The 26347-nt window shown below is 37.3% G+C and overlaps 2 protein-coding genes across 7 annotated transcripts in view; both read right to left on the bottom strand.

Moving 5' to 3' along the window:
• Positions 1-7817, bottom strand: part of hdac8 (histone deacetylase 8) — a 28496-nt gene extending 20679 nt beyond the window's left edge. The window contains exons 1-9 of one of the 2 annotated variants that reach the window (XM_051898969.1): positions 7592-7817; positions 7272-7324; positions 7044-7174; positions 5530-5671; positions 5161-5273; positions 3815-3892; positions 2086-2194; positions 1793-1965; positions 847-941 (exon numbers count right to left, since the gene is read on the bottom strand). In XM_051898969.1, the coding sequence (XP_051754929.1) occupies positions 847-941; positions 1793-1965; positions 2086-2194; positions 3815-3892; positions 5161-5273; positions 5530-5671; positions 7044-7174; positions 7272-7324; positions 7592-7705 (1008 nt within the window). In that variant the 5' untranslated portion in view covers positions 7706-7817. Of the gene's footprint in view, positions 1-846; positions 942-1792; positions 1966-2085; positions 2195-3814; positions 3893-5160; positions 5274-5529; positions 5672-7043; positions 7175-7271; positions 7325-7429; positions 7572-7591 lie in introns of those variants that run through there. The other variant, XM_051898970.1, reaches the window with a different exon arrangement.
• Positions 7818-8569: 752 nt separating this feature from the next.
• Positions 8570-25014, bottom strand: phka1a (phosphorylase kinase, alpha 1a (muscle)). 5 transcript variants are annotated; one of them, XM_051898947.1, is made up of 34 exons: positions 24717-25010; positions 24408-24543; positions 23145-23303; positions 22601-22648; positions 22020-22188; positions 20488-20570; positions 20307-20387; positions 19597-19695; positions 19330-19476; positions 19181-19234; positions 18812-18934; positions 17697-17792; positions 17458-17565; positions 16719-16797; positions 16480-16614; positions 16216-16325; positions 15844-15988; positions 15661-15739; positions 15494-15564; positions 13291-13461; positions 12378-12466; positions 12142-12287; positions 11884-12037; positions 11640-11719; positions 11474-11552; positions 10991-11120; positions 10740-10841; positions 10475-10590; positions 10287-10325; positions 9919-9963; positions 9640-9801; positions 9296-9349; positions 8991-9191; positions 8570-8892 (listed from the first exon to the last, which is right to left on the bottom strand). In XM_051898947.1, the coding sequence occupies exons 2-34, from the start codon at positions 24483-24485 to the stop codon at positions 8719-8721; spliced, it is 3606 nt and encodes a 1201-aa protein (XP_051754907.1). In that variant the 5' UTR covers positions 24486-24543; positions 24717-25010; the 3' UTR covers positions 8570-8718. The 5 variants fall into 5 exon arrangements, 4 of the variants coding, with proteins under 4 accessions (XP_051754907.1, XP_051754905.1, XP_051754908.1 ...); XM_051898945.1 differs by having other exon boundaries at positions 15395-15564; positions 24717-25009; XM_051898948.1 differs by lacking the exon at positions 10287-10325 and having other exon boundaries at positions 24717-25009.
• Between the last annotated feature and the right edge of the window lie 1333 nt (positions 25015-26347).

Genomic DNA, 26347 nt, shown 5'->3' with positions numbered 1-26347 from the left:
TCTAATAAATTTTTCAAAATTTTTGAATTTTCTGCTCTCAACGGAGGAGAATGCTTTATAGAACTAAACAGTGAAATTACTCCCAGCAGGAGCTATTGATCTCTAGAGTCAATTACAGTTTAGCCATCATTACAGTGCAATACTTTATATCCTACAGAACAAAGAAAATCCCTGAATTACTCATCCGAATCAAGTATTCCAGAAAGCTCAAATCTCTTCAATTGTATTAATCATCACAACAATCATTGTCATTAACGAACACCCTGACAATTATCTACACTGCCTTATTTTGGTTGCTTGCCCTGTGGAGAGTTCAAAGGACAACATGATGCAGGAGGTCATGTCAGCTGAAACAAGGGCATCTTTTATTGCGGTGACCATGAAAGCGCTCTCTATAAACATTAAAAGTCCTTCTTTGTGAGTCAGAATAAAAGAGAGATATCAAACTCTCTCAGACCAACCAGAAGGCCTTTCCATCCCTTCATCTCTCCTCAGAAGCTTCTCAAAAAGAATGGAAAAAGCTCTTAAAAAGACTCACTCAGAATTGGGTACACACATTCTCTTTCTCTAAGGAAAGAGAAAGAGGAGAGAGGGGGCATAAACAGTTGAGGAAAGAAAAGCACAAGTCCCTCTCAGTCAACCGGTAGGGACAGAGTAGTATTGTTAAGACCCCTTCACTGGTGTGCACACGCACACCCCCCCACTCCATGAAAACAAACCCGGTTATTGAGAGGTGCTTGGACATGTTTGATTAGACCGGGTGACTCAGCAGGAATGGAAGAGGAAGAGGAGGAGAGAGTGGGGTTTTAGACAGCTGCTGAAAGAAGAGAGGGAACAGGGTCTCACCTCATGGTCTGGGATCTCAGAAGACAGAGTCTGTCCTAGGACGGTCCCCGTTAGATAGGTCCAGCAGCGGGCAGTATTGGCAAGGTTATAACCGCCTGAGAGAGACAGATTTGTATATGCAGAGAGCGAAAGAGAGAGAAGCGGGATTGAAGTCAGCAAAAAGGCTTCATTGTACTAGTGTAATTACTACCTTTCATCTAGAGCTTGGCTAGGCAGGTCTGCAGCTTAGAGCTCATTTCAAAATGGGCTAAAATCACAAAAGTTCACTTTCTTCTCTCAGCCCAACCCCCCCTGGCCGTAACAACACACTAATAAACTTTTTGGCCGAGTCAGAAAGCTGGCAACAAGGACAGAAGATGGAGTTGTCCGTGTTAAGACATAGAGGAAGAATAAACCGAGGCAACACTGCTGACACCGTCTGTTGATTTATGTTTTAAGAGGGTTAACTTCGAAAAAAAAAAAAAAAATAAATTCTGTCATCTTTTACTCACCCTCATGACGTTCAAAACCCATAACATCTAAACACAAGTGAAGATAATCTAAAAATCGAATAAATAGATCATTTATTAATCTCTCATAATTTTTGCACATCCACTGAAAGTCTACGCAACCAAAATTTGCATGCTTCAGAAAGCACATTGTCAAAGTAATTCTTATGAATTGAGTGGTTAAACTAATTTAATTTAGGCTTTTATTTACATACAACATTGCACAACACATAATTAGAAGACTAAATGAAATCTGGTCATCATAATAACTAAGCAAACATGTCTCTTCAGAAGACATAGACGAAACTGCTTGATTCATATGGATTTGTGTTTCGAAGATGAACAAAAGTCTTATGTGATTGGAACGTCATGAGGGTAAGTAATTAATGACAATTTTCGTTTTTGGATTTTAAGAGATTAAGAGCATAATATAGTTCAACAAAAACAATGACACACACCTCCTCCTAGTAGCAGAGTGGGTAACTCCCAGCCCAGTATATAGTTTAGACACTTTCCAACTCCATCAGGAGTCATATTGAAGGAGCACATGGGGTCTCCAGCCATTGTGTCCGCTCCTAGTTGCATCACAACTGCTTCAGGGTTAAACAGAGCTTTTACTTCCTGCATGACACTGAGAGAAAAACAAAAAAAAAGAAATAATGCCTGTGTTTAAATGACACTGAACCACAGGGAAAAACAAAACATTGCAAGGAACTTGATTGGATTGGCTGGTTATTGGATCTTTACAGACCTGGTGAAGGTCTGGCAGTACCGATCATCACGTATGCCATCCTCAAAGGGGACGTTAACTGCGTACCAGCGTCCTTTACCCAGCCCAGTGTCAGTCACATCACCTGTGCCTGTAAAACAAATAATAATGATAGCCTAAAGTTAGCCTCTTTGGTCATTCATTTCATTGACAAAACTGATGTCTGGGCCAGTATGAATTATCTACATCTACTGAGCACTGACCATTCAAAAGTTTTGGGCCAGTAAGATTTTTTTTTTTTTTTTTAATTTAATAATTTTATTCAGCAAGGATGGATTCATTTGCTTAATGTGACAGCAAAGACATTTATAATGTTACAAAAAAATTCTCCTTCAAATAAATGTGGTTCTATTGAAATTTCTATTCATCAAAGAATCCTTAAAAAAAATCCCATCAATCTTTGCCATCACAGGAATAATACATTACATTTTAAAATATATTAAAATAGACAAGTTATTTTAATTGTTAATTGTAATAATATTTCACAAAATTACTGTTTCAACAATAATTTTGCAATTTTGAAAGACTTCTTTCAAAAAATTAAAAAGATATATCTTAACGACCCCAAACTTTTGAACGGTAGTGTACTTTCAGATGAAGCTGTTGCAATGATATTACACACTCAAAGTTCTTGAACACTTTGTCACAAGGTAATTTCATGGTGTGCAGTACATTGAAGTTTGTAAAACAGACATTTACTTAATCCAATTGTGTTCGGACTGAATGAACATATTTCACTGCTATTACCATACCATTGGTGAAACTGTGCAGGGGATTTCCAGTTCCCAGCATACTATGCATGGAACTGGACTATGAGAGAAAATGTTGAAATGAAGTGTTATTTTATGTGTTTTTGATGATGAAAAATTGGGAGGAACTTAATGTTCTGTTATGTTTAGGATTGGATTTTCGGGGGTTACCACTGCGGTGAAGAGAGAAGCATCTGCTAAGCGTTAATGTATATGAATAATGTATGTGTATGACTAAGCTTTACTCAAAGAGCAATTACTGTGCAGATGCAAGTGCAGTATTAGACTCTTCCTCCTTGCGTGACTATAGTATGGTTGAATAAAAGTATGTGCACAACTTAGGGCAGTCGTGGCCTAATTTTTAGAGAGTCAGTCTGGTAACCTGAAGGTTGCGGGTTCGATTCTCAATACTGACTGAGGAAATGACTGAGGTGCCCTTGAGCAAGGCACCTAACCCCTCAGTTTGCAGTGTGTGTGTTTACTACTCATTACTCCTAATGTGTGTGCACTAACTTGGATAGATCAAATACAGAGGACAAATTCCAAGTATGGGTTACCATACTTGGCCTTCACGTGTCCATGCATGTCCACATATGAATTAATGTTTTGAATGTGTCATATTTGTGAAGATCAATTGGCAAATGTGTGGCAAAAACAAGCCAATAAAAAAATCATTAAGTAAATAATAATTCAATTATCTTGTAATACTTAAATATCTTGCCTTCATAGAGCACTTGCTCAGTTACCTTTCCAAGTGCTATTGTTAAACTACTGAAGGGGCTCTCAGAGTCTCCAAGAAGCCACAGAGCTCCAGTCTCCGTTATCAGCTGGGTAATCAGACTCTGGGCGCTGGAGTGGAGCCTGCAGCTCCAGCTCTGGCATGGCTTGAAACATGACTGTCAATTAAGGGAATTAAAAGACGTGCTGGTCTTCACTGAGGCGTAGAGGCATGCAGAACTAACCTGGGAAGAAGCCAGGGGAGAACTTGTGCAGAGACACTGTCATGACTTTAGAGGTGAAGCTGAAAGCGTCCTCCACACCTGGAGAGGAAACAAGGATGTATAATGAAAGGATATTAAATCGGGTTCCGAGTAAAAGCACAGAGGAAGTGCCCTTTTGCACTGATGGATTTGTGCACTAATAGAGAAATAACCAGAACCAGTAATAGTTTAATACAAACAAGGAATATGACCTACTACTATCTAAACATCTGGATCAATGACAAATAAAATATTCTACAATAAAGATCTTTTAACCTAGTGTAATTTTGTTCCGGGGGGTTAATAAAGGCCTTCTGAAACGAAGCAATGCATTTGTGTAAAATTTTTTAAAAAATCCATATTTAACAAGTTATGAAGTAAAATATATAGCTTCCAACAGACCGCCTTCTGTATTCAACTCAGGAAGAAAGAGCAATGCCTCTCGCAGTTCAAAAAGCTTACGCTAAGTCCTATGCCTTCCCTATTCAACTTACGGAAAAAGCTTAACTGACGCGACGCCAGTTCCGTTTTTTTTCGTAACTTGAATACGGAAGGCGGTCTGGCGGAAGCTAGATATTTTACTTCATAACTTGTTAAACATGGATATTTTTTTTTTTTACACAAACACATCGATTCACTTCAGAAGGACTTTATTAACTGCCCTTCACACTCGTTGGTATCGCTCACTGCCATTATAAAGCTCGGATGCGTCAGGATGTTTATTAATATACCTCCGATTGTGTTCATCAGAAAGAAGAAAGTCATATACACCTAGGATGGCTTGAGGGTGAGTAAAGCTTGGGGTAATTTTCATTTGAAAGTGAACTAATCCTTTAAGGGTCCATTCTATAACATTTCATGTTGTATGTTTTTTTTCCTGCATTGGCAGTAACACATGACTTAAATTTGTGGACAAAGGTTTTTAAAATATTTATTAGCAGTTTTGTTAAAATGCTTTTTTCTCCTTCTTAACAATTTAAAAAAAGAAAAAAAGATGCTTTTATCAGACTGTTGTATCACCCTGACCCAGTGTTTAATTTAGAAATTTAAGAAACGCTCATCGTAGAAAAGATGTATATTCAAAGCCATTGAGTGTATGAATTTATTTTTTATGTATTTTTGAATATCCTAATTTCCAATTTCCAAAACAAATGAGTGTCATGTCACTGACCCATCTAACACCTAACATTCACACTTGCCGTTAATGTGGATTTGGAAGTCAGATAAAAATCTAAAGCCAATTTGTGAAATATCTGTGGAAAAGAAGGATGTTAAATGCTATTAACGACAACAGGTTGTTATGGTTATTGTTATGGAAGTGTTATTACCATCTCCATGGTGAAGGTCCACATCCACATAGAGAACTCTCTCATACTTCTCCCGCAATTTGAGGATTCCAAGAACAGCGTCATTCACATAACAGAACCCAGATGCCTCATCCCTTATATAACAACACATATTCAATCAGCTGCTCCAGTGACCCACTGAACAATGTCATACACATATATAAACATTCATCTATAATAAACATGTTTTACAAAAACTAAACACTAACAAACTCTTCTGCAAACAAACTGTGACAAAAATGTGAACTTGGTTTAAACAGTAAACAGGCTAAAGATGACACTGGCATCTCAATGATTGATGTGGAGGTGAAACAAAAGAGAGTGGGCGCAAGGCCTGTTGTGCCGTATTACTTCTTGGCGTGATGCCACCCTCCGGCCCAGTTGATGGCCACATCACACTTTCCATCCAGCAGATTCTGGGCAGCAGTCAGAGTGGCTCCTCCAACGGCAGCCGCGTAATCAAAAATGCCTTCCACCACCGGACAGTCATAACCTGAAAGAAAAAAAAAAAAAAGAAAAAAAAAAGAGCGTCAAGAGGGGGGTTTGATAACACAGAGAGACAATGGGATGGGGTGTAGAGAGGAAAGTGAGAGGAAAGATAGACTGTGACGGGGAGGGAGGGTGAGAAAGAACAATAAACACTGAGCTACATTAAAATAGATCCTTTGGCAAGAGCTTTGTTTCCCCTTCAAAAACAATAATACTGTTCTCTATCCCTGGAGATTAGTATAAAGTGTCAGTTGTCAGGCATTAAAATTACACATGGCCATGATCCAGTACACAAATTAAACACTGATTATAATAACTGGAAAGTCTGAGAAAGATTCAAGTATAATACTGCCCACTGCTGTAGGCAAATGGGCACTGCATGCACTTTTTTTTTTTTTTTTTAAACACAAGGGACACTACTGGCTTGGTTGAGTGTATGGAAACCTACTTCTAATTCAGAGGGGTTTAAACTGGGTTCTGAGAACCCACAGGGGAACATGAGGGGGTGTTAGGTGGTCCGCAAAAAATTAGAGAGAAAAAACATCTTTAGAGATGTCTAATTAAAAATGTTAATAGTTTTTTGCGGTAAGAAAAAAAACCTGAATATAATTTTATATGATAAACATTCAGCGAACAAACTAAAAAATGCGGTTATGGCAGTAGTTCTTTAATCTGAGACTTCCCCTGGTATTTCTGGTGTAATGATGACAAAGCTGCTTGTACTTATTAGCAGAAACTAGGAGCATCAATATATATTGTCATCTTGCAGCCCCCATGGAAGATTGCTGAGGGCCCCCTAATTGAGAACCACTCTTTATGACAATAATCTCTGCAAACTGCTGAGTAACAAATTTATGCATTTAACAGTTTCAACTGAAAATATCACATTATTAGGTTTATTTCATTAATAATGGGTTAAAAATATACTATAATGTACTGTATATTCCAGATATTTAAAAAAAAAAAAAAAAAAATTATTTAATTTTGCAAAAATCATGTTGTATTTATATCACATTTTTTAATAACTGAGTATAATTTTATCTTTTCATATGAAAATAAATAGCTGCCTTATATTTTAGGAATGGGTTATATTTTTGGGTCCTTGGAATCAAAAAGTTTAAAAACTTTAAAAAAAAAAAAAAAAAAAAAAAGTTTATGAAAATCAGTTTATGAAGATGAAGCCAAAAGCTGTGCAATTGCCTAGCAAGCCAGGCCCATCTGCCCAACACCAGACCCTGACCTCACTAATGATCTTGTGGGAGCAAATTCCTTTAGCTAACCTCTAGTGGAGTAAAAGATGACAGCAAAAGGAGTCCATATTGGTTTAAAAATGATGCTTGATCATCTGAATTCAGGTCTATTAAAACAAGTCTTACCCAGTCCAAAGTCAACAGACTGAGGGTCATCATTGTCCCCGTCCTGGCTGATCTTGTGCAGGTGCTGCAAGTAAGAGTCTGTGTGAAACACAGCCATCTCCTCTATTGAAGCCACATGTGGCTTAACCACACTAAAACACACAAAACAGTTTTAACAACATAAACATCAGTTAACGTTATTTACGTATTAGAAAATACATATTTAAATGAAAATGATGTCAATTGCACCTCATGTATTTCAATAAGCCATACGCCTCAATCAGTGAATGCACCATACTCGCCTGTGAGAGAAAGAAAGAAGAAATTCAGGAATATGTTTTAATTTCACGGTACTAATTGACACATTCATGTACTATGGTATTTACATGATACTCCAATGTACTTACAAAGAATACCACGAAGATAAAAAAACTTTTTCGTTAGTACCCATTCAAACGCGATTCCATTTGAATTATTTAAGTCTTTGTATGCAAGTATGAAACATCTGTCTGGCTGAAGCCAGAGGTGTGTGTTGTGTTTCGGAGTGTGTGAAGTGCAATTCATCTCACCCGGTTTGGCACTTTAGACAGTGAGTCACATGTCTGGATATATTCCGGACTGTAAACATACACCACACTGCGATTTCTGCTTTTGTCATTATTACTGTCGCTTTTATCACTCATTTAAGAAGAAACTATTAAAATCAAAGCTCCTCATAAACCGATACAGAGCCTTTCGATGCGCTCTGGCTGTTCTGACAATGAACGTTACAACAATAATCGTCCGTTATTTCAAAATAAAAGTCCCGATTTATTCTTTTCAAGATAATGCAATGATGTTTGTCAAGGTAACGTGCTGATTTTGGCTTCTCTTCTGACAGGAAACAGCAAAAAAAATGACAAATGTCTTAATAATTCAGTAAGTAAAATAAGTTTATTTAAATTTAATTTTTATTCAGTTGTAATGTATTATATAGTAAGCAAAATAAATAAAAGTTATTATACCATAACGGCTTCTCGCAAACATCTACTATTGACTTGTAACTTAGCTGTAAAGACCACAAATGCTAAGTCTAAAACACAACTAATGCTAATTACTATACACAAGTAGTCAACCTCCCCATTAGATTGTAAACATACACTACATTCTCATCATATTTTATGCAGTAGCTATAGCTCTTCATTTATATGCTGGCAAATAAAAACCAAAAACAACAAAACTGAGTTTTATGCTTAACAGACCTAAGTCAGGATAGGCATATTACATTTTACATGGATGAAAACGAGGCTGTGAGGGATACACTTACAGTCTTTACACTGTATAAACATCCTAGATCACATGCAATTTTCAAAATGCACCACTTTTACTTTCAGTAGCTAATCAACATTTTGTTCAATACAATGCATTGAACACACTGTCCTCACTGCCTCATTTTCATTCCTGTCAAAAATGATTGTGGTGCTACCCTGACCCTGACTGAAGTCTATGGAGAACCTATTCAAGGACTACTGAGTGAAAACATCATCAAACTGTGAACTGCCAAAGCATGTGGTCAACAAGTTTATTCAGTCTTGTTCAAAACTGTTGCAGGTTTTGCTTTAATAATCAAACTCACACAAACATCTCATTAACTGCTCTAAAACAGTGGTCTCTTCACTATACAATAAAAACAATACTATTTAAAAACTTCAGGGTATCACTGTACAGTACAGGCGCCACTAGGTAGAAAGTCCTGGACGTAGGTAGCCACAGCTTTAGTGAGGTAAGTCATGGTACCAAAGCGGCCACTGGGTGCAGTATCATACAGGAGTAGGCAGATGCCCGTAGAATGATCCTTTTCTAAAATACTATCCTCTGCACCAAGATCCTTCTGCAGGAGGGAGAGAGATGAGATTTCTTGTTGATAATATATAGTTGATAACACATACCATAATATATATCATACAAATTTTAGTTAAATACCCATACCTGGTCCTTGAAGAACATGTCATTGGCAATATGAACAACCTTCTCTATGTGGATGATGCTGCCAATGCTTTTTATGTCCACATCAGCCAGCATTGTAAGTACCAGGATCCCTTCCACCAGCAGCTGCCTATATTCAGGCTGAGGGACGCGGTTCAGCACCCTTTCCACATGTACCGCAAACTTAATCTCACCCGGGGTCATCTGCCGAGAGGGAGACATATAAGCGGTGGGGAAAGAAATTTACAATCAAAGCACCAGAAAACAATTGGAGGAACACGTAAAAGGATTTTTAGAAGGGCCCAAACCTCTCTAGTAGTAGAAGATGGGAGCACAAAGCCTTCTATTGAAAGGCCATGACACTGTGGGGAGAAAAATAAAAACAAATTAATACATTCCACCAATTTGCATAAAAATATTTTGCTATCCATTATTTTTAGCATAAGAGCAGACGAGACAATTTGTAACTTGAACGTGTGAGGCTGAATTCTGAGGTTGAATGTGTGCACTTTGTTATTCTTCTAGGTCTCGCACAATCACAGAAAATAGCTTACTTCCGCGTTATACAATAAAGTTGATAGGATGAAAGGTCAAGTATTTTTCCAATCTGTTTCATACGTTATTAACATAACACTGCTTTAATTCTTCTAACCTTCTGTAGAATCTTCCAGACTTTTTGATAGAAGCCTACAGGAACTCTGTTAAGAGCTCCATCAAGCCTTCTTCTGCGCAGCCACTGGCCCTGCCGACTGTCCCGGGTTGCACCGAAACTCACTGAGCCGTCAAATCCATCAATTGAAGGCATCCGGGACCTCTGTAAGTCACATTTTAGCACAAGTCAACAAGTAAACATTTTTTGCAACTCTTAGCAGCCTAATCTTACCCCTCAAAAAATCTAAGTGAAAAGTTAGTATATCTTTGAAGAACTTACCCCTGACTCCATGTGCTCAGTGTCAAAGGACTGACATGATAATGTCTACAAAGGGAAAAGACAGACAAGGGGATGGACAGTTTTACAAACTTCCTACATGACAAAACACATTTGAGCCTTCTTCAACAATTACGTTCACATCACCAGTGGAATTAAACGGCATGCACCTTCAGACCCGTACATTTCTCCATAATGCGATATCCAGATTTAAACTTTAAATGTACAGTGGATTTCCTTCACAGACCATTAACCCACCACATTGAGCAGCTGATGTCAGTTTGTATCTTGACATTTTTGAGTTCTTTGAACTTAATTTGAGATTAGACCACATTACATGAGACTGAGTCACAGCTCATTAGACACATCACCTTACTTTGGATTGACCATGATAATCGGTGCTCTTCCAGCTGAAAACATTTAAACATTATTAAATATATAGAGACATAACATATATGGTAGCTGTAGTGTTTACACAATTAAATTTTTCCATCTTAAAATTGTGCTTTTGTAAAATCTGGCCTATGTATGTTTTTGTTCTGGATGTGCAGTCACTTACCATCTTCATGTCACTCTTCAGTTTGCTGATGCCTGCACGCTCACTCTTGGTGGCACCTACATTGCCAACCTCATGGATGGAGATGACAGGACTGGCGCCGGGCTCAACTGAGCGAACTGAACAGCCAACATGCACTCATTCAGACAATCAAACCAACCAGACAATATCAGCTAGCAATGCTAAATGTACTGACATTTTGGTGTATTTTAAATTTTCCAATTATTATTGTTCAAAAATACAAAAAAATTCTCGTGAAGTCACTCACCACTTCTCTGAACACCAAATTCTTTGCCACTCAGAATGTGGTGGAGAAGATTCTTCAACTCAGAGGGACTCAGTTTCATTAGACTCTCAGTGGCCTCCTCACCTACAACACATATAATAACACATAAAACATATACAAACTTAAAATTAATTTAAAAAACACACACACACACACATATACACACACATTATAAACATCATCAAATCTCCTAAAATGCACTATGAACACATAATGAATGATAAATGCAGTACCTGAGCAGTTTAGAGATTGGGCCAGCTCAGTTGCCATAACCTGAATGATGAGGCCAATCCTCAGGCGAAACATCTCACTGAACAAACTGGGCTGTGTTCTGATGATCATTGCCAGGTACACTATGATCTCCTAACACATATACAAAAATACAGTAAAAACAGTAATATTGTGAAATATTATTACAATTTAAAACAAGTTTTATATTCTAATTAATGTATTTTAAAATGTAATGTATTCCTGTGATGGCAAAGCTGAATTTTTAACAGCCATTACTCCAGTCTTCAGTGTCACATGATTTGCTAATATACTGAATTGGTCCTCAATTAAATAAATCCTATTATTATCAATGTTGAACAGTTGATCTGCTTAATATTTTTGTGGAAACCATGATACCATCCTTGCTATGAATTTATTTTTAAAAAATCTTACTGACCGCAAACTTTTGAACAGTAGTGTAAAATCAGCATATGTTTGCATGTAACCTGTGTGAGGATGGCGATAGTGATGTTGTTCTCGCTGGCTTGATCAATAAGTAAGGCCAGCTGGTCAGGAGGCAAAGGCCTGCAGAGAAACATCCAGATCACACACAAATGCTAACAATATAGTGCAGCGTTTTAGTGTCATCTGTGAATAACTATGAAAACTCACGCAGTAATGGTCTTCTCTCTGGGCTCCGGAGGTAAACCGACTGTCAAGTGCTTCTGATGGGCCAGCAAATCTGAGCAGGCCTACAAACACAACCATCAAGCAAAATATAGAACAATTCATGAAGTTGAATTGAAAAATATAGAACAATTCATCCTGTGAAGTAAGAGTGCCGGTCTAACAGAAAGAGCATATGTATTTCTTTTAACAGTTCCTTTTTATCACAAGCTTGCATTTAGATCTTTACCCAGTCCAGTTCCTCCACTTTCTTGCGGAGCATGCCTGAAATCATACGGATGAGATCCCAGCAGCGTAGATCTCCTGCCTTCTCATAGAGCTCCACCAGTAAACTCTTGACAGTGGTGCCTTTCCCATGCAGCTGAGTATCCCAATCCATTCCCCTGTAAGAAAACACACAACACGTTAGATTCAATACAAAATAAAACAACTCTATAGAGGTGTACACACTTATATAACTCGGATTCAAATGTGGTAAGGGAATTACTTGTCTTTAAAAAGGATGTGGAGGATGTCTGCCTGATCATGAAGGCTCTCAGTGTCTTTAAGCACTTGGACTAGACCACTGTGGTCAATGCCGCCGTTAGAGTCCCGAGGCAGGTTACACTCGGAGGACATGGGCACATCTGGACTCTACAGAGTTCAATTAAATATATTAAAAAGTTTTCTGTCACCTCAGTTTTGTATTATTAAAAGATCCTTTGCATGTCTGCATATACACACATGACTGGTCCGTGGTCCCGGGAAATCTTTTAGATTAAGCGCCGGCTGAGGGGAGCGGAAAAGCTTATTGGGAAGATACATGTGCACATCTAAATAAAACAGACAAGGAACAAAAAAGACAAGGTAAAAATGAATAGGAATGTACACAGACAAATGGTGTACTCTTTGCGTTGTTAGACAAATGCCCAATTGATTTTGTTTTGCCTCCTAAGTACAGCTTTTTCTTATGCCTACATTGTTGCTTGTTCACCCAAAAATAACAATTTTGTCATTATTTGATCACCCTCCTGTCATTCCAAACCTGTATGACTTTCTTTCTTCTGTGGAACATAAGAGACAATATTTTGAGAAATGTCTTGTTTTTTTGTCCATACAGAAACTACACACTTAAGCGGTAACACTTTAGTATTAGGAACAATTCTCACTTTTAACTCTCTAGATAAACTCTAGTTGCTTATTAGCTTGCATATTACTAGAATACTGGCTGTTTATTAGTACTTATAAAGCACATATTAATGCCTTATTCTGCATGACCTTATTCTACATTCCTTAACATCTACCTTACTAACTATTAATAAGCAGTAAATTAGGAGTTTATTGAGGCAAAAGTCATAGTTAATAGTGAATATGTGCTCCCCATACTAATGTGTTACCACTTAAGCTTTTAATACTTTTAATATAACATCCTTGCATGATAACATTCTGCTTTTTATATCAACTGCATCTTGCCCTGTGGCCTCTTAAATGTTTAAAAAAAAAAGTTACTACTGCAACTATTTTCTATGAGCAGACACAACTAAGCAATTGTGTTATCCATTGTTGACTATTTGCATTATCGATTGGCTGTTGCATCCCTAAAGACTACCCTTCGACATGTAAGAGTTCGGTTTGAGTTGATATTAGTTCAGCTCACTGTGGATTTGGAGCTCCTTGGCTTTGTTTACAAGAGACACCATCTCACGTGTCTTAGTGGCTACAGCCTTGAAACGACTCAGTCCTTTTGCCTCTGCCTCAACTCTGAGTCCCCGCTGAGGCACGGCTGCAGTCAACAGCTGGTCCAGGTATTGTGCTAGATCATCAGTATCTGAGAAAGGAAAGTTTAGAAGTCAGGATTAGAAAGAAAGAGACATGAGAAAAAGAGAGGTTGTTGGGCTAAAGAGCAGCAAGACGTTCAAGTAAAACAGTGTGCATTCCACAAAAACAAAAATGTCTGTGTGACATTACAGCCTGCAGTCTAAAAGTAAATGCATTCCTTGCAGAATCATTCAAGCTTGATAACCAAGATTATTTTTTTTATGCTTCATGCTTTAACCCAAAATCAGTCATCCATTTAATTTCTTACAGGAACTTGAATAAAATTCACAAGAAAGTAAGGTTACACTTTATTTTAAGGTGTCCATGTTACAGAGTAATTATACATTTAAAGCTGCAGTCCATAGGTTTTGCCTCTTTGTCGCCATCTCTGTTTGAAACCTGCAATTGCAGTTATTTGTGGAATTATCATCTTCACGTGGGTTGTGCATGGGCACGGCTCCTCAGCGCGGATGAATCTAATGTTTGCTGTCAGTCACCGCACCGGTGGATACTGTACTTCAGAATCACAGATTCTACGTCTTGGAAGTATGACCAAAATAAGAATTTTCAACAATTTTGCCGTGAGAAAAGGCTATAAATGATCAGTCACCTACAGCATCCTCCACTTGCCATATAGCCTACTAGCTGGGACTCCTTTATGTAAACAGACGTGATGTAATGACGAAAAGATGAATGGCTGCATGGTCGAATTTTCCAAAGAAACCCACTCTTATTAGAAAACATTATTACAAGCTTACCGTTGTGAATCGGTTCCCAACCACGTTCCTGGAGCCCCCCCCAACACTGCACATTTTGCATATCTCCTTTGTCTGACACACCCATTCAGGTCTTGGAGTCTCAACTAATGAGCTGATGATCTAAATCAGGTGTTTGATCGAGGAGACATGAAAAACATGCAGTGTGGGGGGACTCCAGGAACGTGGTTGGGAACACCTGGGCTATGGTAAGGAGATAGTTTTGAACACTGGCTGGGGTTATGTACTTGCTCAAAAATGAATTTTGGATCATTTTTAACCAAAAAATGTTACGGACTACAGCTTTAAGTATGGAGTAATGTTAATTAACAACGTACTTACTATAGGGGTAGGGTTTGTTATTTGCATGTAATTATGCTTAAATTACTGTTATTACTGTACATGCAACAATGTAACAAGGACACTGTAAAATAAAGTTGTTACCGAAAGTTATTTAAAAATGCAAGAATCTTTAACATGATATGGTGTTCACACTTCAAATGCTTACTTCAAATGTTCAACATAAAACATATCAGCACATCTTGCAATGATGGTAGAGAGAAAAGGCTAAGATTCCAAAGTAAACCAGAAGAGTTAAAGAACAGTGATGTTTAAATGCTTTGTCCAGCAAATTCTACATTATATGAACTGTTTCGGTTATTTTCCCCTGGTTTCACAGACAAGGCTTAAGCCTAGTCCTAGACTAAAAAGCATGTTTGAGCTGTTTTAACTAAAAGCAACTTGCACTGACATATCTTAAAATATGTCAATGCCACAATGCTTTGTCTCAAAATGCACACCAGTAGTGTTTTTGTTTCTATTGCATGTTTATAAATGTCCTAATTGAAGGCCTAATCCTGGCTTAATCTAAGCCCTGACAGTGAAACCAGGCCTTAATGCACTTAAGATGCATTACACAAACTCTCCCTAAAGATTAGACTCAAAACAAAAAAAAATAAATAAAAATATGGGAACTTTTATGCTAAAATGTAGCCTAGGCAAAACGAGGGAATAGAAAAAAAGCATTAGAAAACACAAAGAACAATGAGTTTACCAATGTGAGCTACATTATTCAAATCACAAATCCTACATCAAGTACTTCAACTCACATTACCAACATCAGAATCTGCCCATTTCAGAAGTCACTGTCAAACATAATCTCTTTGTCAGAATATTCTTTCCCCTTACCATCACTGAAGTTCAGGTCATGCATAGCACCTCTAAAGTAGCTGTCCTCAACATCATCATCTTCATCCAAACCATGGGATGACATGGAGCGTGTCTTACCACTATCGAGGAAGCTCAGATGAGCACAACAAGACGTGGTCAGAAACTCAGATAACTTCCCAGTCTGGATCCTAGCAAAATTGAGAGCAGCAAGTAAGTGAGCTAAGACTGCCCTCGAATATGTATTGTTGATGACATGATATTTACTTATATCCTCATTATCTGACCTTGCCCCTCCAAAGTAGCCATCCTGTAGCTTCTTAAGTGTGGCCAGCACAGCAGGTTCCAAGTCTGTATGATCATGGTCTAAGAAGTAACACACATAAAATTAGGAAAAACCTACACACTCAAAATCTTTAGAATTGTTTTCCGTTGACCCTACATTATCAGAGGCACAAGTTTTCACTCACTAAGCATGGTCTGGGAAACAGGAAAGGTAACGGTAGGACGGCCAGTCATCCTCCAGCGAGAAGACAGGTAAGACAGGTCAGTGCGCAACATTTCCACGATCATCTTGTTGTCCAGGGCCAGATAGAACTGCTGATGATCTATGAACTACAGCAACATGACAGACCCAGAGACATGAAGTAATGTGAAATAATGTGAAAAGAAAGGAATGTGAAAAAACATTTAGGGTCTTTAGGGTATATTTTTAAAGCTATGAATATCTTTCTGTGGGTCATTTCAACTTATTTTTATTTAACTTCTGCTGGGTGACAAGCAGTGTCTCTCTAAGACAGCTTAAGGTTCAAACATGCCTATTTCAGCACATTATGAAGAACCTGAGGTGTGAAGCTAAAGATGGTGTTGCGGATGATGTACAGCTTGGAGGTTCCCAACACGCCAATCCTACGGTAAGGTCTGCCGGTCAGCCCCAGTCTCTCATTACGCCCTTGGAGAAAAGAAAACACACATGCACCCTAATTACATGATATAAACATTTATGTCTACTAAAAACATAGTCGACTGTCAAAAACAATAGCTTGTTTTGTATTTCTTCATACTAGTATCAAGTCAGACTTGGACTATGGTGTGGCACTTCCTACCTAGTCTAGCATAAATGTGGCTGAGAACTCGAGAAGGCTGCACTCTGATGGGGTGAATGTCTGCCACTGTCTCCACATCAATCCCATTCTTCTGCAGGAGTGCCTTAATATCTTCATTCTCAGCAAGGATGGACACTTACCAGAACAAAATACAAACATCAGGGTGATTTTCAATCATGCAATGAATCACATGTGCCATTAAGAATTGAGTACAAATGGTTAAAAATGTTGAAAGATACCTTGTACAACAACATCCGGTTTAGGGATGGTAGAGAACCTGCGGTTTAAAGGGTCTATCTCTCCAGGAGCCAAAAAACCCTGAAATGGAAAGGAAAGGAAAATTAAGGTGTTTGTCACACTTGCCCAAATATAACTTGGTACCAAAGGCCACATTAACCAAATATTTTACGTCAATGACTGAACTTTTTTTTAGCAGTGACGGAAAAATCTGAAGGCCGTCCATCATTTTGAAAGATTACACTGAGGGTAATCTATTGTAACTTGTAACTGTAATTCCCACCCCTGTCCAGTTGGTGGCCACTGATGCAGAAGGAGCACATGCTGAGGGGTTTTGTGTTGTTCATATTTGCCTGTTCAGGCACAAAAGTCATGTTTTAGTGGCCTCCTCTGTCACTCTGTCTACTTCGTGTGGTGTTGAACATGAAAAGTGACGCACAGTCTCTGTTTATCTGTTCTCTTCATAAATAAATAAATGAATGAATAACCTAGCCTATATGCTCATTCTGTAAGTTCATGATTAAAAATTGTAAAAAACGTGAACGAAAAAATATACTATTAAATGTCTTATTATCACTAATATATAAAAATTAAAATGACGGGTAATAATAGATTATGACAGAATTTTTTACGACCCTGTCCATCAAAATGACGGCCAATGAGAAAGTCTAATGCAACCACTGCTTGATACAAAGCTTTCAAAGAAGAAGTATAGCAAAGACATGACCTATAACCTCTCACCTCTGTCAAAAGGTTGCCCATGACATAAAGGGACTGGCCCCACTTCAGAGGGCACTTTCCCATTGGGATCCTCTCCACTGTGTGAGGATTAACATACTCTTCATCCACCTGAAATAATCGGAAAAAATTATGTTATTAAAAGTATGAAAAGCAAATTTTATCTGAATTAAATCTGAATATTCAGAATTAAAAAAAAAAAAAAAAAAAAAAAAAAAATCAACAATTTAATTGTGTCTTACCTTATCAGGAGGAACACTATAAAGCTCAGGCAGCAGCCGTATCCCATCCTTCTGTTTGATCATGATACCTTCCAGAGCTTCTTGATACTCCTGAACCTGAGAGGACAGAAATGTGGAAATACAGCCTGCCTGCATCTGCAACACAACTTTGAGTACATCCTGTTTGACTTATTTTTAACCCCTAGAAAGTCTCTCATTAGCTTTGCCTTTGCTTGAATATTTACAGTAGCTGCCAGAAGCCAGCAGAATTCTTTCCACTCCACTTAAGACTGAAATAAACTACACAACTTTTACAATCTAAAAAGATTTAAAAACACTAGGCATCCTGCATGTGACTGTAAATGGTTACAAAAAATGTGCATCATACACTAAATGACTGAGGATCACATACTACCAGACTTTAAAGTCATTCAGATTACAACACACTAACAAAGAAACATGTGCCTCATTGCTAGAAGACACATGACAATTGAAAACAATGTGTTCTAAAATTGGCTTAAAATATCAAATATGTTTGATATCCTATGACTGGACAGAATCATAGCCTGAAGCTTAAATATTAATTGTAAAACTTCTGTACTCAACATACACTACATTACGCAGATTCCTGTGAAATCTTTCAACTCATACTGCCTTAAATCTGCAGACTAGATCTAACTAGAGTTGACTCATCCAAAGTGCAAATTGGGGCAAAAATCTGTGCAAAAGTTGTGTAGGGTATTCCAGCCTTTACTAGCATAACTAACTAACTAAATGTAACTTTAACCTTTCTGTAACAGTATCCACATTATGTTTAAAACCACATTATCATCTATACTAGCTCTTGCCACTGGTGATTTCAGTATCATATTTAGGCAATTGACAATTTAACAACATATGCAAAATAAATCATGTAATAGGTTTAATTAGGAAACATCTTAACGGAGTGTACTAGAAGAAAATAGACAAACAATTCAGCAGTGCTCAATGCTTTGTGTGCTAATAATATTCTAGCTCTCTTTTAGCTAACCCTGGTAGAAATGTAGGGTAGAAATACCCTTAAATTTTCATCATTCATATTTCCAGAATGAGACCGATATAAAAAATGATGAATGTTGGTAAAATCATCCTTTTACCTGCTCTGGACTGTTGATAAAGATGCCATCCAAGATCAGGTAGGTCCAAAAAAGTGGCCACTCACATTCAATGTTCTCAAAAAGCTTCAGCTCAGCAGATTCATAGTACAGCCTGTTGGGGTCCTGTTGGGAAAAGAGGTTACGCATTTAAAAAAGTATGATCAATTTAGTTCATTAAAGGCATAATTAGAGACGACAAAAGTAACACAGTTACATATTTACATTTCTGTAATAATTCTTAATATTCAATGTAATATTGAATGTATTTGCTGCTTCATATTATAAAGTATTTGTACGTTGAATGAACAGAAAATTATCCAGTAAGATGCAATATGTAACCCAATTTGTCTGTGTATTGGATATACTGACCTCTTTAGGAGTTTTGTGGCCATCTCTAAGGAAACGACAACAGCCATATCTTCCCTACAGACATAAGAAATGCAAGTAAAGGAAATACCCTAGTGTAAGGGACAGACGGCTGTTAAACAAGTTCCTCATGTTAGAGATCAAGTCCTGACCTGGAGCTTTGAGATGATTTCCTCTTTAGTGATATTGACTAACTCCATGTCTTCTACAGCAAAGGCTGGATATGAAATGATGGACAGGAGCCCAGCATCCACCTCTTTAGATGTTGAAGCTCTGGGCAACATGGAGCTCAGAATGGACTGAGAGAAATATGTGGTAGTAGGGAGATGGTAATCATTTTAATCTTTTTTATTAAGCATGCTGATGCTGAAAAACAAGGCATAGGAAAATCCAAAGCACTAGAATCTCTATAGCCTCACCTGACAGTGCTGGATATCATCTGCTAAGGCATGAATCACAGAGTCAGGTCCTCCTTTGGCCCCAAATAAATTCAAGTCATCTAGGGCTTCAAGTGCTGCCTGCAGTTACAAAGGGTCCATTCAGGGGCTGTTACAGTATTTTGTCTCATTTCAATGGTCAGAACAAAGCTTGTATTTATTCACTGTGCACTGAAATTCAGGGCCACAGACTACAAATTAGGCATAGCCTGCTCTTCCAGAGATGATTACACTCTCAATGTTAAGTGTTAAAATCATTGAGGTTGCCACAATTGAATTTTTAATACAGATTTTCTGGATTCAAATGGGTACATTGCTTTAAAATGAGGTTAAAGGCTAGTTCCCTGCCCTTAAAATGGTACTCTGTCTTCTCTGACAGAGAACAACCTGAACCATTTTTTTCTCTAAGCAAAGTGTCGCAAGAGGAACAAATAGAACTGACACAAGCTTGCAGGGAATTTGGGAAGTTGTGAAGGAACATTAATACCAGAGAGGCCATGTTGAGGTTACATTGGGTCATCTTCATCAGAGACGTTAATAGGCAGTGTTCATGAGTACACAGTGTGAACCCCCTCCCCATGCCAGCCTGAGAATTCTCAGCTGCTCAGAGAAGGACTGACAGCATTATGTGGAAGTGAGTGTGAGAGAAAGAAAGAGAGAGAAGGAAAGTTTGTTTGTTTCATCAGACTCACTTTAGCCATCCCGATTGAGCTGGCATTGAGCTCAGGGATTCCCTGATTTGTTTTGTCTCCTCTCTCCCACATCCCATAGTCCTGAACAGTCATGGGAGAAACTGTCAGTTAGAGAAACACGGCACCTCACAGCTAAAGCATATACATATAAGGCTTATATGATCAATACTGAAAGACTTACAGCCACTTTATATGCAGCTTCAATGTAAAACATCAGGTTTTGGACCACATCCACCTCGTCCTGAGTGTACACTATGTGCAGCCCTAAAAGGACACAAGGCAAAGCAAAGCATATGTAGGAGAAGTTAATGCTGGGCTACAGTAAACTGACAGCAGCCAATCAGATTCTATATACTCTCCTCACACTGCTGTTTTGTCAATGACCAGTTAGTCTAGTTATACATGTACAAAAGTGCAGGGCTGCATGATTACGGCAAAAATCACAATTGTTGGTTATTTTCCTTTAATTTTGATTAATAGAATTAAAGGGATAGGTCACTAAAAAATTAAAATTCTGACATTAATTACTGACCATCGTGGTGTTCCAAACCCATAACTCTTTGGTTAATCTTCGGAATTCAAATGAAGATATATTTAAAGGGTTAGTTCACCCAAAAATGAAAATAATGTCATTTATTACTTACCCTCATGCCGTTCCACACCTGTAAGACCTTCGTTAATCTTCGGAACACAAATGAAGATATTTTTGTTTAAATCCGATGGCTCAGTGAGGCCTCCATAGCCAGCAATGACATTTCCTCTCTCAAGATCCATTAATGTACTAAAAACATATTTAAATCAGTTCATGTGAGTACAGTGGTTCAATATTAATATTATAAAGCGACGAGAATATTTTTGGTGCGCCAAAAAAACAAAACAACAACGAAATGTCATTGCTGGCTATGGAGGCCTCACTGAGCCATCGGATTTCAACAAAAATATCTTCATTTGTGTTCCGAAGATTAATGAAGGTCTTACGGGTGTGGAACGCCATGAAGGTGAGTAATAAATGACATTATTTTCATTTTTGGGTGAACTAACCCTTTAATACTCTCTTATCATTTTTGTCCATCTATTGAAAGTCCATGCAACCAAAATTTTCAAGCTTCAAAAACTTCATTAAGACTTTGTAAAAGTAATCCATGTGAAGTGAGCAGTTTAATCCAAGTCTTCTGAAGAAACAATCACTTCATTTTATGAACAGATTTAATTTAGGCTATTCACATATAAACACTGATCAATGCACATACATAGAGCACAACAAATATGGTAAACAGAAGCTCAAATGTGCTTGTTTAAAATGCCAGAGCAAATTTTTGATGTAATGGACTTTTTAATGGAGGGACAGAAATCTCTAAAATTTCATTAAAGTATCCTTATTCATGTTTTGAAGATGAATGAAAGATTTATGGGCTTGGAACAACATTAAGGTTAGTAAATGATGACAGAATTATAATATTTGAGTGAACTATCCTTTTAACATAAAAATATTTTGTCTGGGGTAACAGTGTGTCATTTTTATGTCTTGTCTGTGATTGGCTACAATGCTCAACCACTACAACAAAAAAAAAACACATTACAAAAAAAAAACACTTTGTACACAATTAGAGCTCACAAGGAAGCTTGGACACTTTTAGAGGAAGAGCTGAGTGCCCTTAAGAGTCTCAGGTTTCTTGATGTGTCTTATGTCACGTTATGCAAGCTCTAAAGTACCTGAGGCAGTCATCTGAGCTAGGAAGAGCAGGTAGAGGGAGGTAGCATCGAGCTGGAGATGCCCCCATTCCTGGTCACCCACTACAGCAGCACAGGTCTGAGTGTTATACTTGGCATGGAGGCTGTCTGAAGTGCTCTTACTGTATTTGAACTTCTCCACTTTGTCCAGCTGCGGGGGGACAAGAGAGATCTCTTCAGATCACTTCAGACAAGTGGTAATTTGTGTTATGCACAATTAATCTTAACCATAGAGTGGGTGCTTTCTTTATGTACACTACCATTCAAAAGTTTGGTGTCTGTAAAATTTGTTTTAATGTTTCTGAAAGAAGTCTCCTATGCTCACCAAGGCTGCCTTTATAAGATCCAAAACACAGTAAAAACATTAATATTGTAAATTAGGCAACACTTTATTTTAATGGTCCCCAAACAGAGATTCTACTGACTATAAATAAAATGTAGCTGTAATTTATTACAATTTTAATTAACTGTAATATTTAATATTTAAAAATGTATTCCAGTGATTGCAAAGCTGAATTTTCAGCAGCCATTACTCCAGTCTTAGTATTAATAGCGGATGGTACCTGTCGCATAATGCATTGAAGAAGTCCCCTCATTAACTTTACCACACTCTGAAAGAAGAAAAAGAGATCAGGGCACACAGACTGCCTCCAAAAACAACACTTGGAACAGGCTCAACTGTGACCTTTCGGCTCATCGTTTAATAGCACAGGCAAGAGTAACATGACGCTTCTGAGCAACTGTGAAGAGACAGCTTAGGTACACTGATACACAAACACATGGGGCAAGAAATGACAACTGACCTTTCTTTAAAAAAACATGCACAGGTATAAAATAGTACACTGCACTGGTGAATATTTTGGTATGGCGTCTAATGTGAGATCATTCGAATGAACAGTTGTTACAGTTGCTCAAGTGATCACAGATTTTCATCCAGTCGAACATATTGAGTTTGTTGGTTTTGTTAACCATTCTAGGTTCTCTAACATATAAATCCTCATGAACAAATGTTGTTACTGAACAAATATCTTAAAAGTTGTACTGGATTGATAAAAAATAAATAAATAAATAAAAATGAAATATGAAAAAAATCATCACAGTTTGTACCTGCTCAAGCTCGTAGGCTTTAGCCTTGTCTTCATCGCGGTCTGCGTTCTTCCTGTAAGCCAAACTAAGAGCCCAGACAGACAGGATGCTGTAGACATTGTCTCTCACCCAGGCATCAGGCTGCTCTTTGCTTGCTGGTAACAGACCTGTCACTGGGTCCTACAAGTTAGCAATACAGATAGTTAAAATAATTAATAGCTACATGATTAATTTGCTCTGCCATTTCCATTTTAAACTACATATACATTATGCAAGCATTACTTTTACCACAAAAAAAACCCAAAAAACATATTATATGTAAAATTATATATTATGTAAACTACCGTACAAAGTTTGGGATCAGTAAGAAATAAATTAAAGAAATTAATACATTAATTCATAACGGATGCATTAAATCAAAGTGACAGTAAAGACATTTATAATGTACAAAAGATTTCTACTTCAAATGAAAGCTGTTTTTTTTTTACTTTGTAGTCATCAAATAATCCTGAAAAATGTGTAAGTTTCCACAAAAATATTAAACAGCACAACGTTCAACATTGATAGTAATAAGAAATGTTTATTGAGCAGCAAATCAGCATATTAGATTGACTTCTGAAGGATCATGTGACACTGAAGACAGGAGTAATGATGATATAACTATTTTTACAGCATTTTTGATCAAATAAATGCCACCTTGGTGAGCATTTGAGACCATTTAAAAACAATAAAAATCTTACTGACCCCAAATTTTTGAAAAATATAGTGTCATCTGTGTTAAAGTTGTTGTTTTTGTGTTTCTTTTTGTTTTTTGCCCTCTGGAATTTATTTTCATGGGTGTTTTTCCTTTATGAAGGTATATTATTTGTAACCATATAAAACACAGAACATGTCAAATATTCATCTGAATTTTGAATTAAACAGTAAATAAATAAGTACACTAGCACTGACAAATAAATTAGTAATTAACAGATTTACAGGATTAGAAATTGTTCAATTTTGTCACTTTCAGTGTCCATTTTTGCACTAAGCCCTGGTCAAACTCTGGCCCTGAAATATCCAACCCATGTACATTATACATTTTATTTATTTTATTTATAGTGACAAAGCACTAAACTGCAGTACTTTCTATAATGTACATGAGTACAGATTCAAGAACTATGGCAAATAGAAAATGTCAAGTTATAAGAACTTCAGAGAATGAAGGCATGTTTAGTGAAATCACAAACTATTTAGTGAAGCATCAACAGCTGTGAAGAGTCCGTGTAGAAATGAAACACTCACTTGGTGACGCAGAATAGTCTGATGAACTATCCGCGCGTAGTTGTCAAGTTTAACTCCAGAATTGCTGCGACTCCTCATTTTAGTGCCTAGCAAGTTTGCGAAAAACCTTTATGCTTCAAGAACCGCCAACATCCTCCTGTAATAAACCAGTATGGACATTACGAAGGGGAGGCGAGTTGAACGAATTTGAAACCAAGTTGTCAAAGGGCTGCATGCATGGTGCTTAGAAACGCTGGCGCTGCATGACCAAACTAGAAAACGTGTTTTTCCCACAAAAAACTTGAGTAGATTCAGTAAACATAAACAAACCTGATCACGTAAGGGCAAAATCCGGAAGAAAAGTCAATTACTCGTGCACACTCGCGATTATAGCTACTGAAGCCAGTTACGATCCGCTGGGAGGATCTTCCGACATTTCAAAATAACACCAGTGAGCTCAGCTTACATATTGTATACATTTATAGAGACACACTTTTAAAAGGATGACAGTTTGTGAAAAAGTCTGAAAAAGTTTAGGATCATGGCGTAAGGTCGTAAAAACTTTCACTTCAAAGATTGTTACATATCTTGTTAAAATACAGAAGACGTCAAATTCCTGACGTCATGCTGGACATGCGTTTGAATCACGTGCCATTTTTGGGGGGGATTTTCACTGAGTATTAAATAATAATTAAACACACAAAAAAAAAAAAAGATTTTGCTATATTTTGTCATAAATGTATAAGAACGAACAAAATTTGATGAATAATTTGTAATATGTAACCTATGGAAAGTAGCCTAATATATATAGGCCTACAAACAAAATGGGCAAGCAATCTTGCAATTTAAAACAGAACAGGTGCAATATATTAAGTCTCTAAGATTCAAGAAATAAAAAGGCAAAGTGAATGTATAAAACACTTGTTTTAAGCTATAAAACATATAATTTCTTTGGTTATTTAACTTTTATTTGATTATTTTCTTTAGTGCTATCATGATTATAGCAGTGAGCACACTTTGTAAATCCCCTGTAGCCATGTATAATTCTTTGTAAGAGTTTTTGTTCTGCAATTAAAAAAAAAAAAAAAAAGGGAATCAGTGTTGTGTAACACGCATAACCATTTAGACCAAGGCTCAGTTATTTCCTTTTGCATAAGTTACCAACAACCCTGCATAGGCTACTTGCCTTTTTTCAATCAGTGATTTCATAGAGAAGTGTCTCACTCATGTCCACTAAGTGGCAGTATAGTCACACCCTAACATGTTTCTGGGTCAGATTTCAATCATCATTAATTTGATTGAAGGAGTAGTTGTTTGTGTCCTTACATCTCATCTTGTGTCCTATGAATTTCAAAAACAATTATATAAGGTTTTTCTGTCTGCTCCCTTCATCATCTCACCTTCCTCCCTCTCAGCTTTAGTTCTGGGCATTGATTTGTGGCCACATAATTTCTCTGTTGCTTATCATTGCTCTATCCCAGCTAATGTTGTTATTCTGATGTGTACAGGGGATTCATATTTAATATGTACCTTATTACTGAAAAGTAATAGTTATGTTGGGACGTATAAGATAGTTGCCTTTATTTTTAATTTAGAAAAAAATCATATTTTTTAGTGTTCCTCATGAGTGTGGTATGGGTCATCTACTAACGTTCAGCACTTATAGCACTCTGACAGTCAGGAGGAATGACAAAGATCACTAGTTATGTACTTAACTAGGACTGTATAAATTCCAGAGGTCTTTGTCACTCAGAATGTGCGTGAAAGGCACGCCGAGACTGAGTGCCAAGCTGCTGCTTATAATCCTCACAGCTCTGCCACCATGTGACTTCATATATTATCTGTCTGGCAGCAAAATTGACAATGATAAAAAATCCCCCCCAAGAAAAAATAAATAAATAAAAGAATTGTCATTTGAAAATGAGCAATACTGATTTATACGTCTCTGAACACTAGTCTCC

The sequence above is a fragment of the Ctenopharyngodon idella genome, chromosome 7, assembly GCF_019924925.1.
Source record: "Ctenopharyngodon idella isolate HZGC_01 chromosome 7, HZGC01, whole genome shotgun sequence".
NCBI classification, from domain to species: domain Eukaryota; kingdom Metazoa; phylum Chordata; class Actinopteri; order Cypriniformes; family Xenocyprididae; genus Ctenopharyngodon; species Ctenopharyngodon idella.
This window is presented reverse-complemented; position numbering and strand designations above follow the sequence as displayed.

Excerpts from the sequence above, each read along its gene's own strand:
- phka1a (XM_051898945.1), bottom strand. The coding sequence starts at position 24,485 with ATGAGGAGTCGCAGCAATTCTGGAGTTAAACTTGACAACTACGCGCGG. Across the intron at positions 20,388-20,487 it reads AAGCTGCATATAAAGTGGCT|GACTATGGGATGTGGGAGAG; the intron begins GTAAGTCTTTCA and ends ATGACTGTTCAG. Across the intron at positions 9,802-9,918 it reads CTGAGCACATGGAGTCAGGG|AGGTCCCGGATGCCTTCAAT; the intron begins GTAAGTTCTTCA and ends TGTGACTTACAG.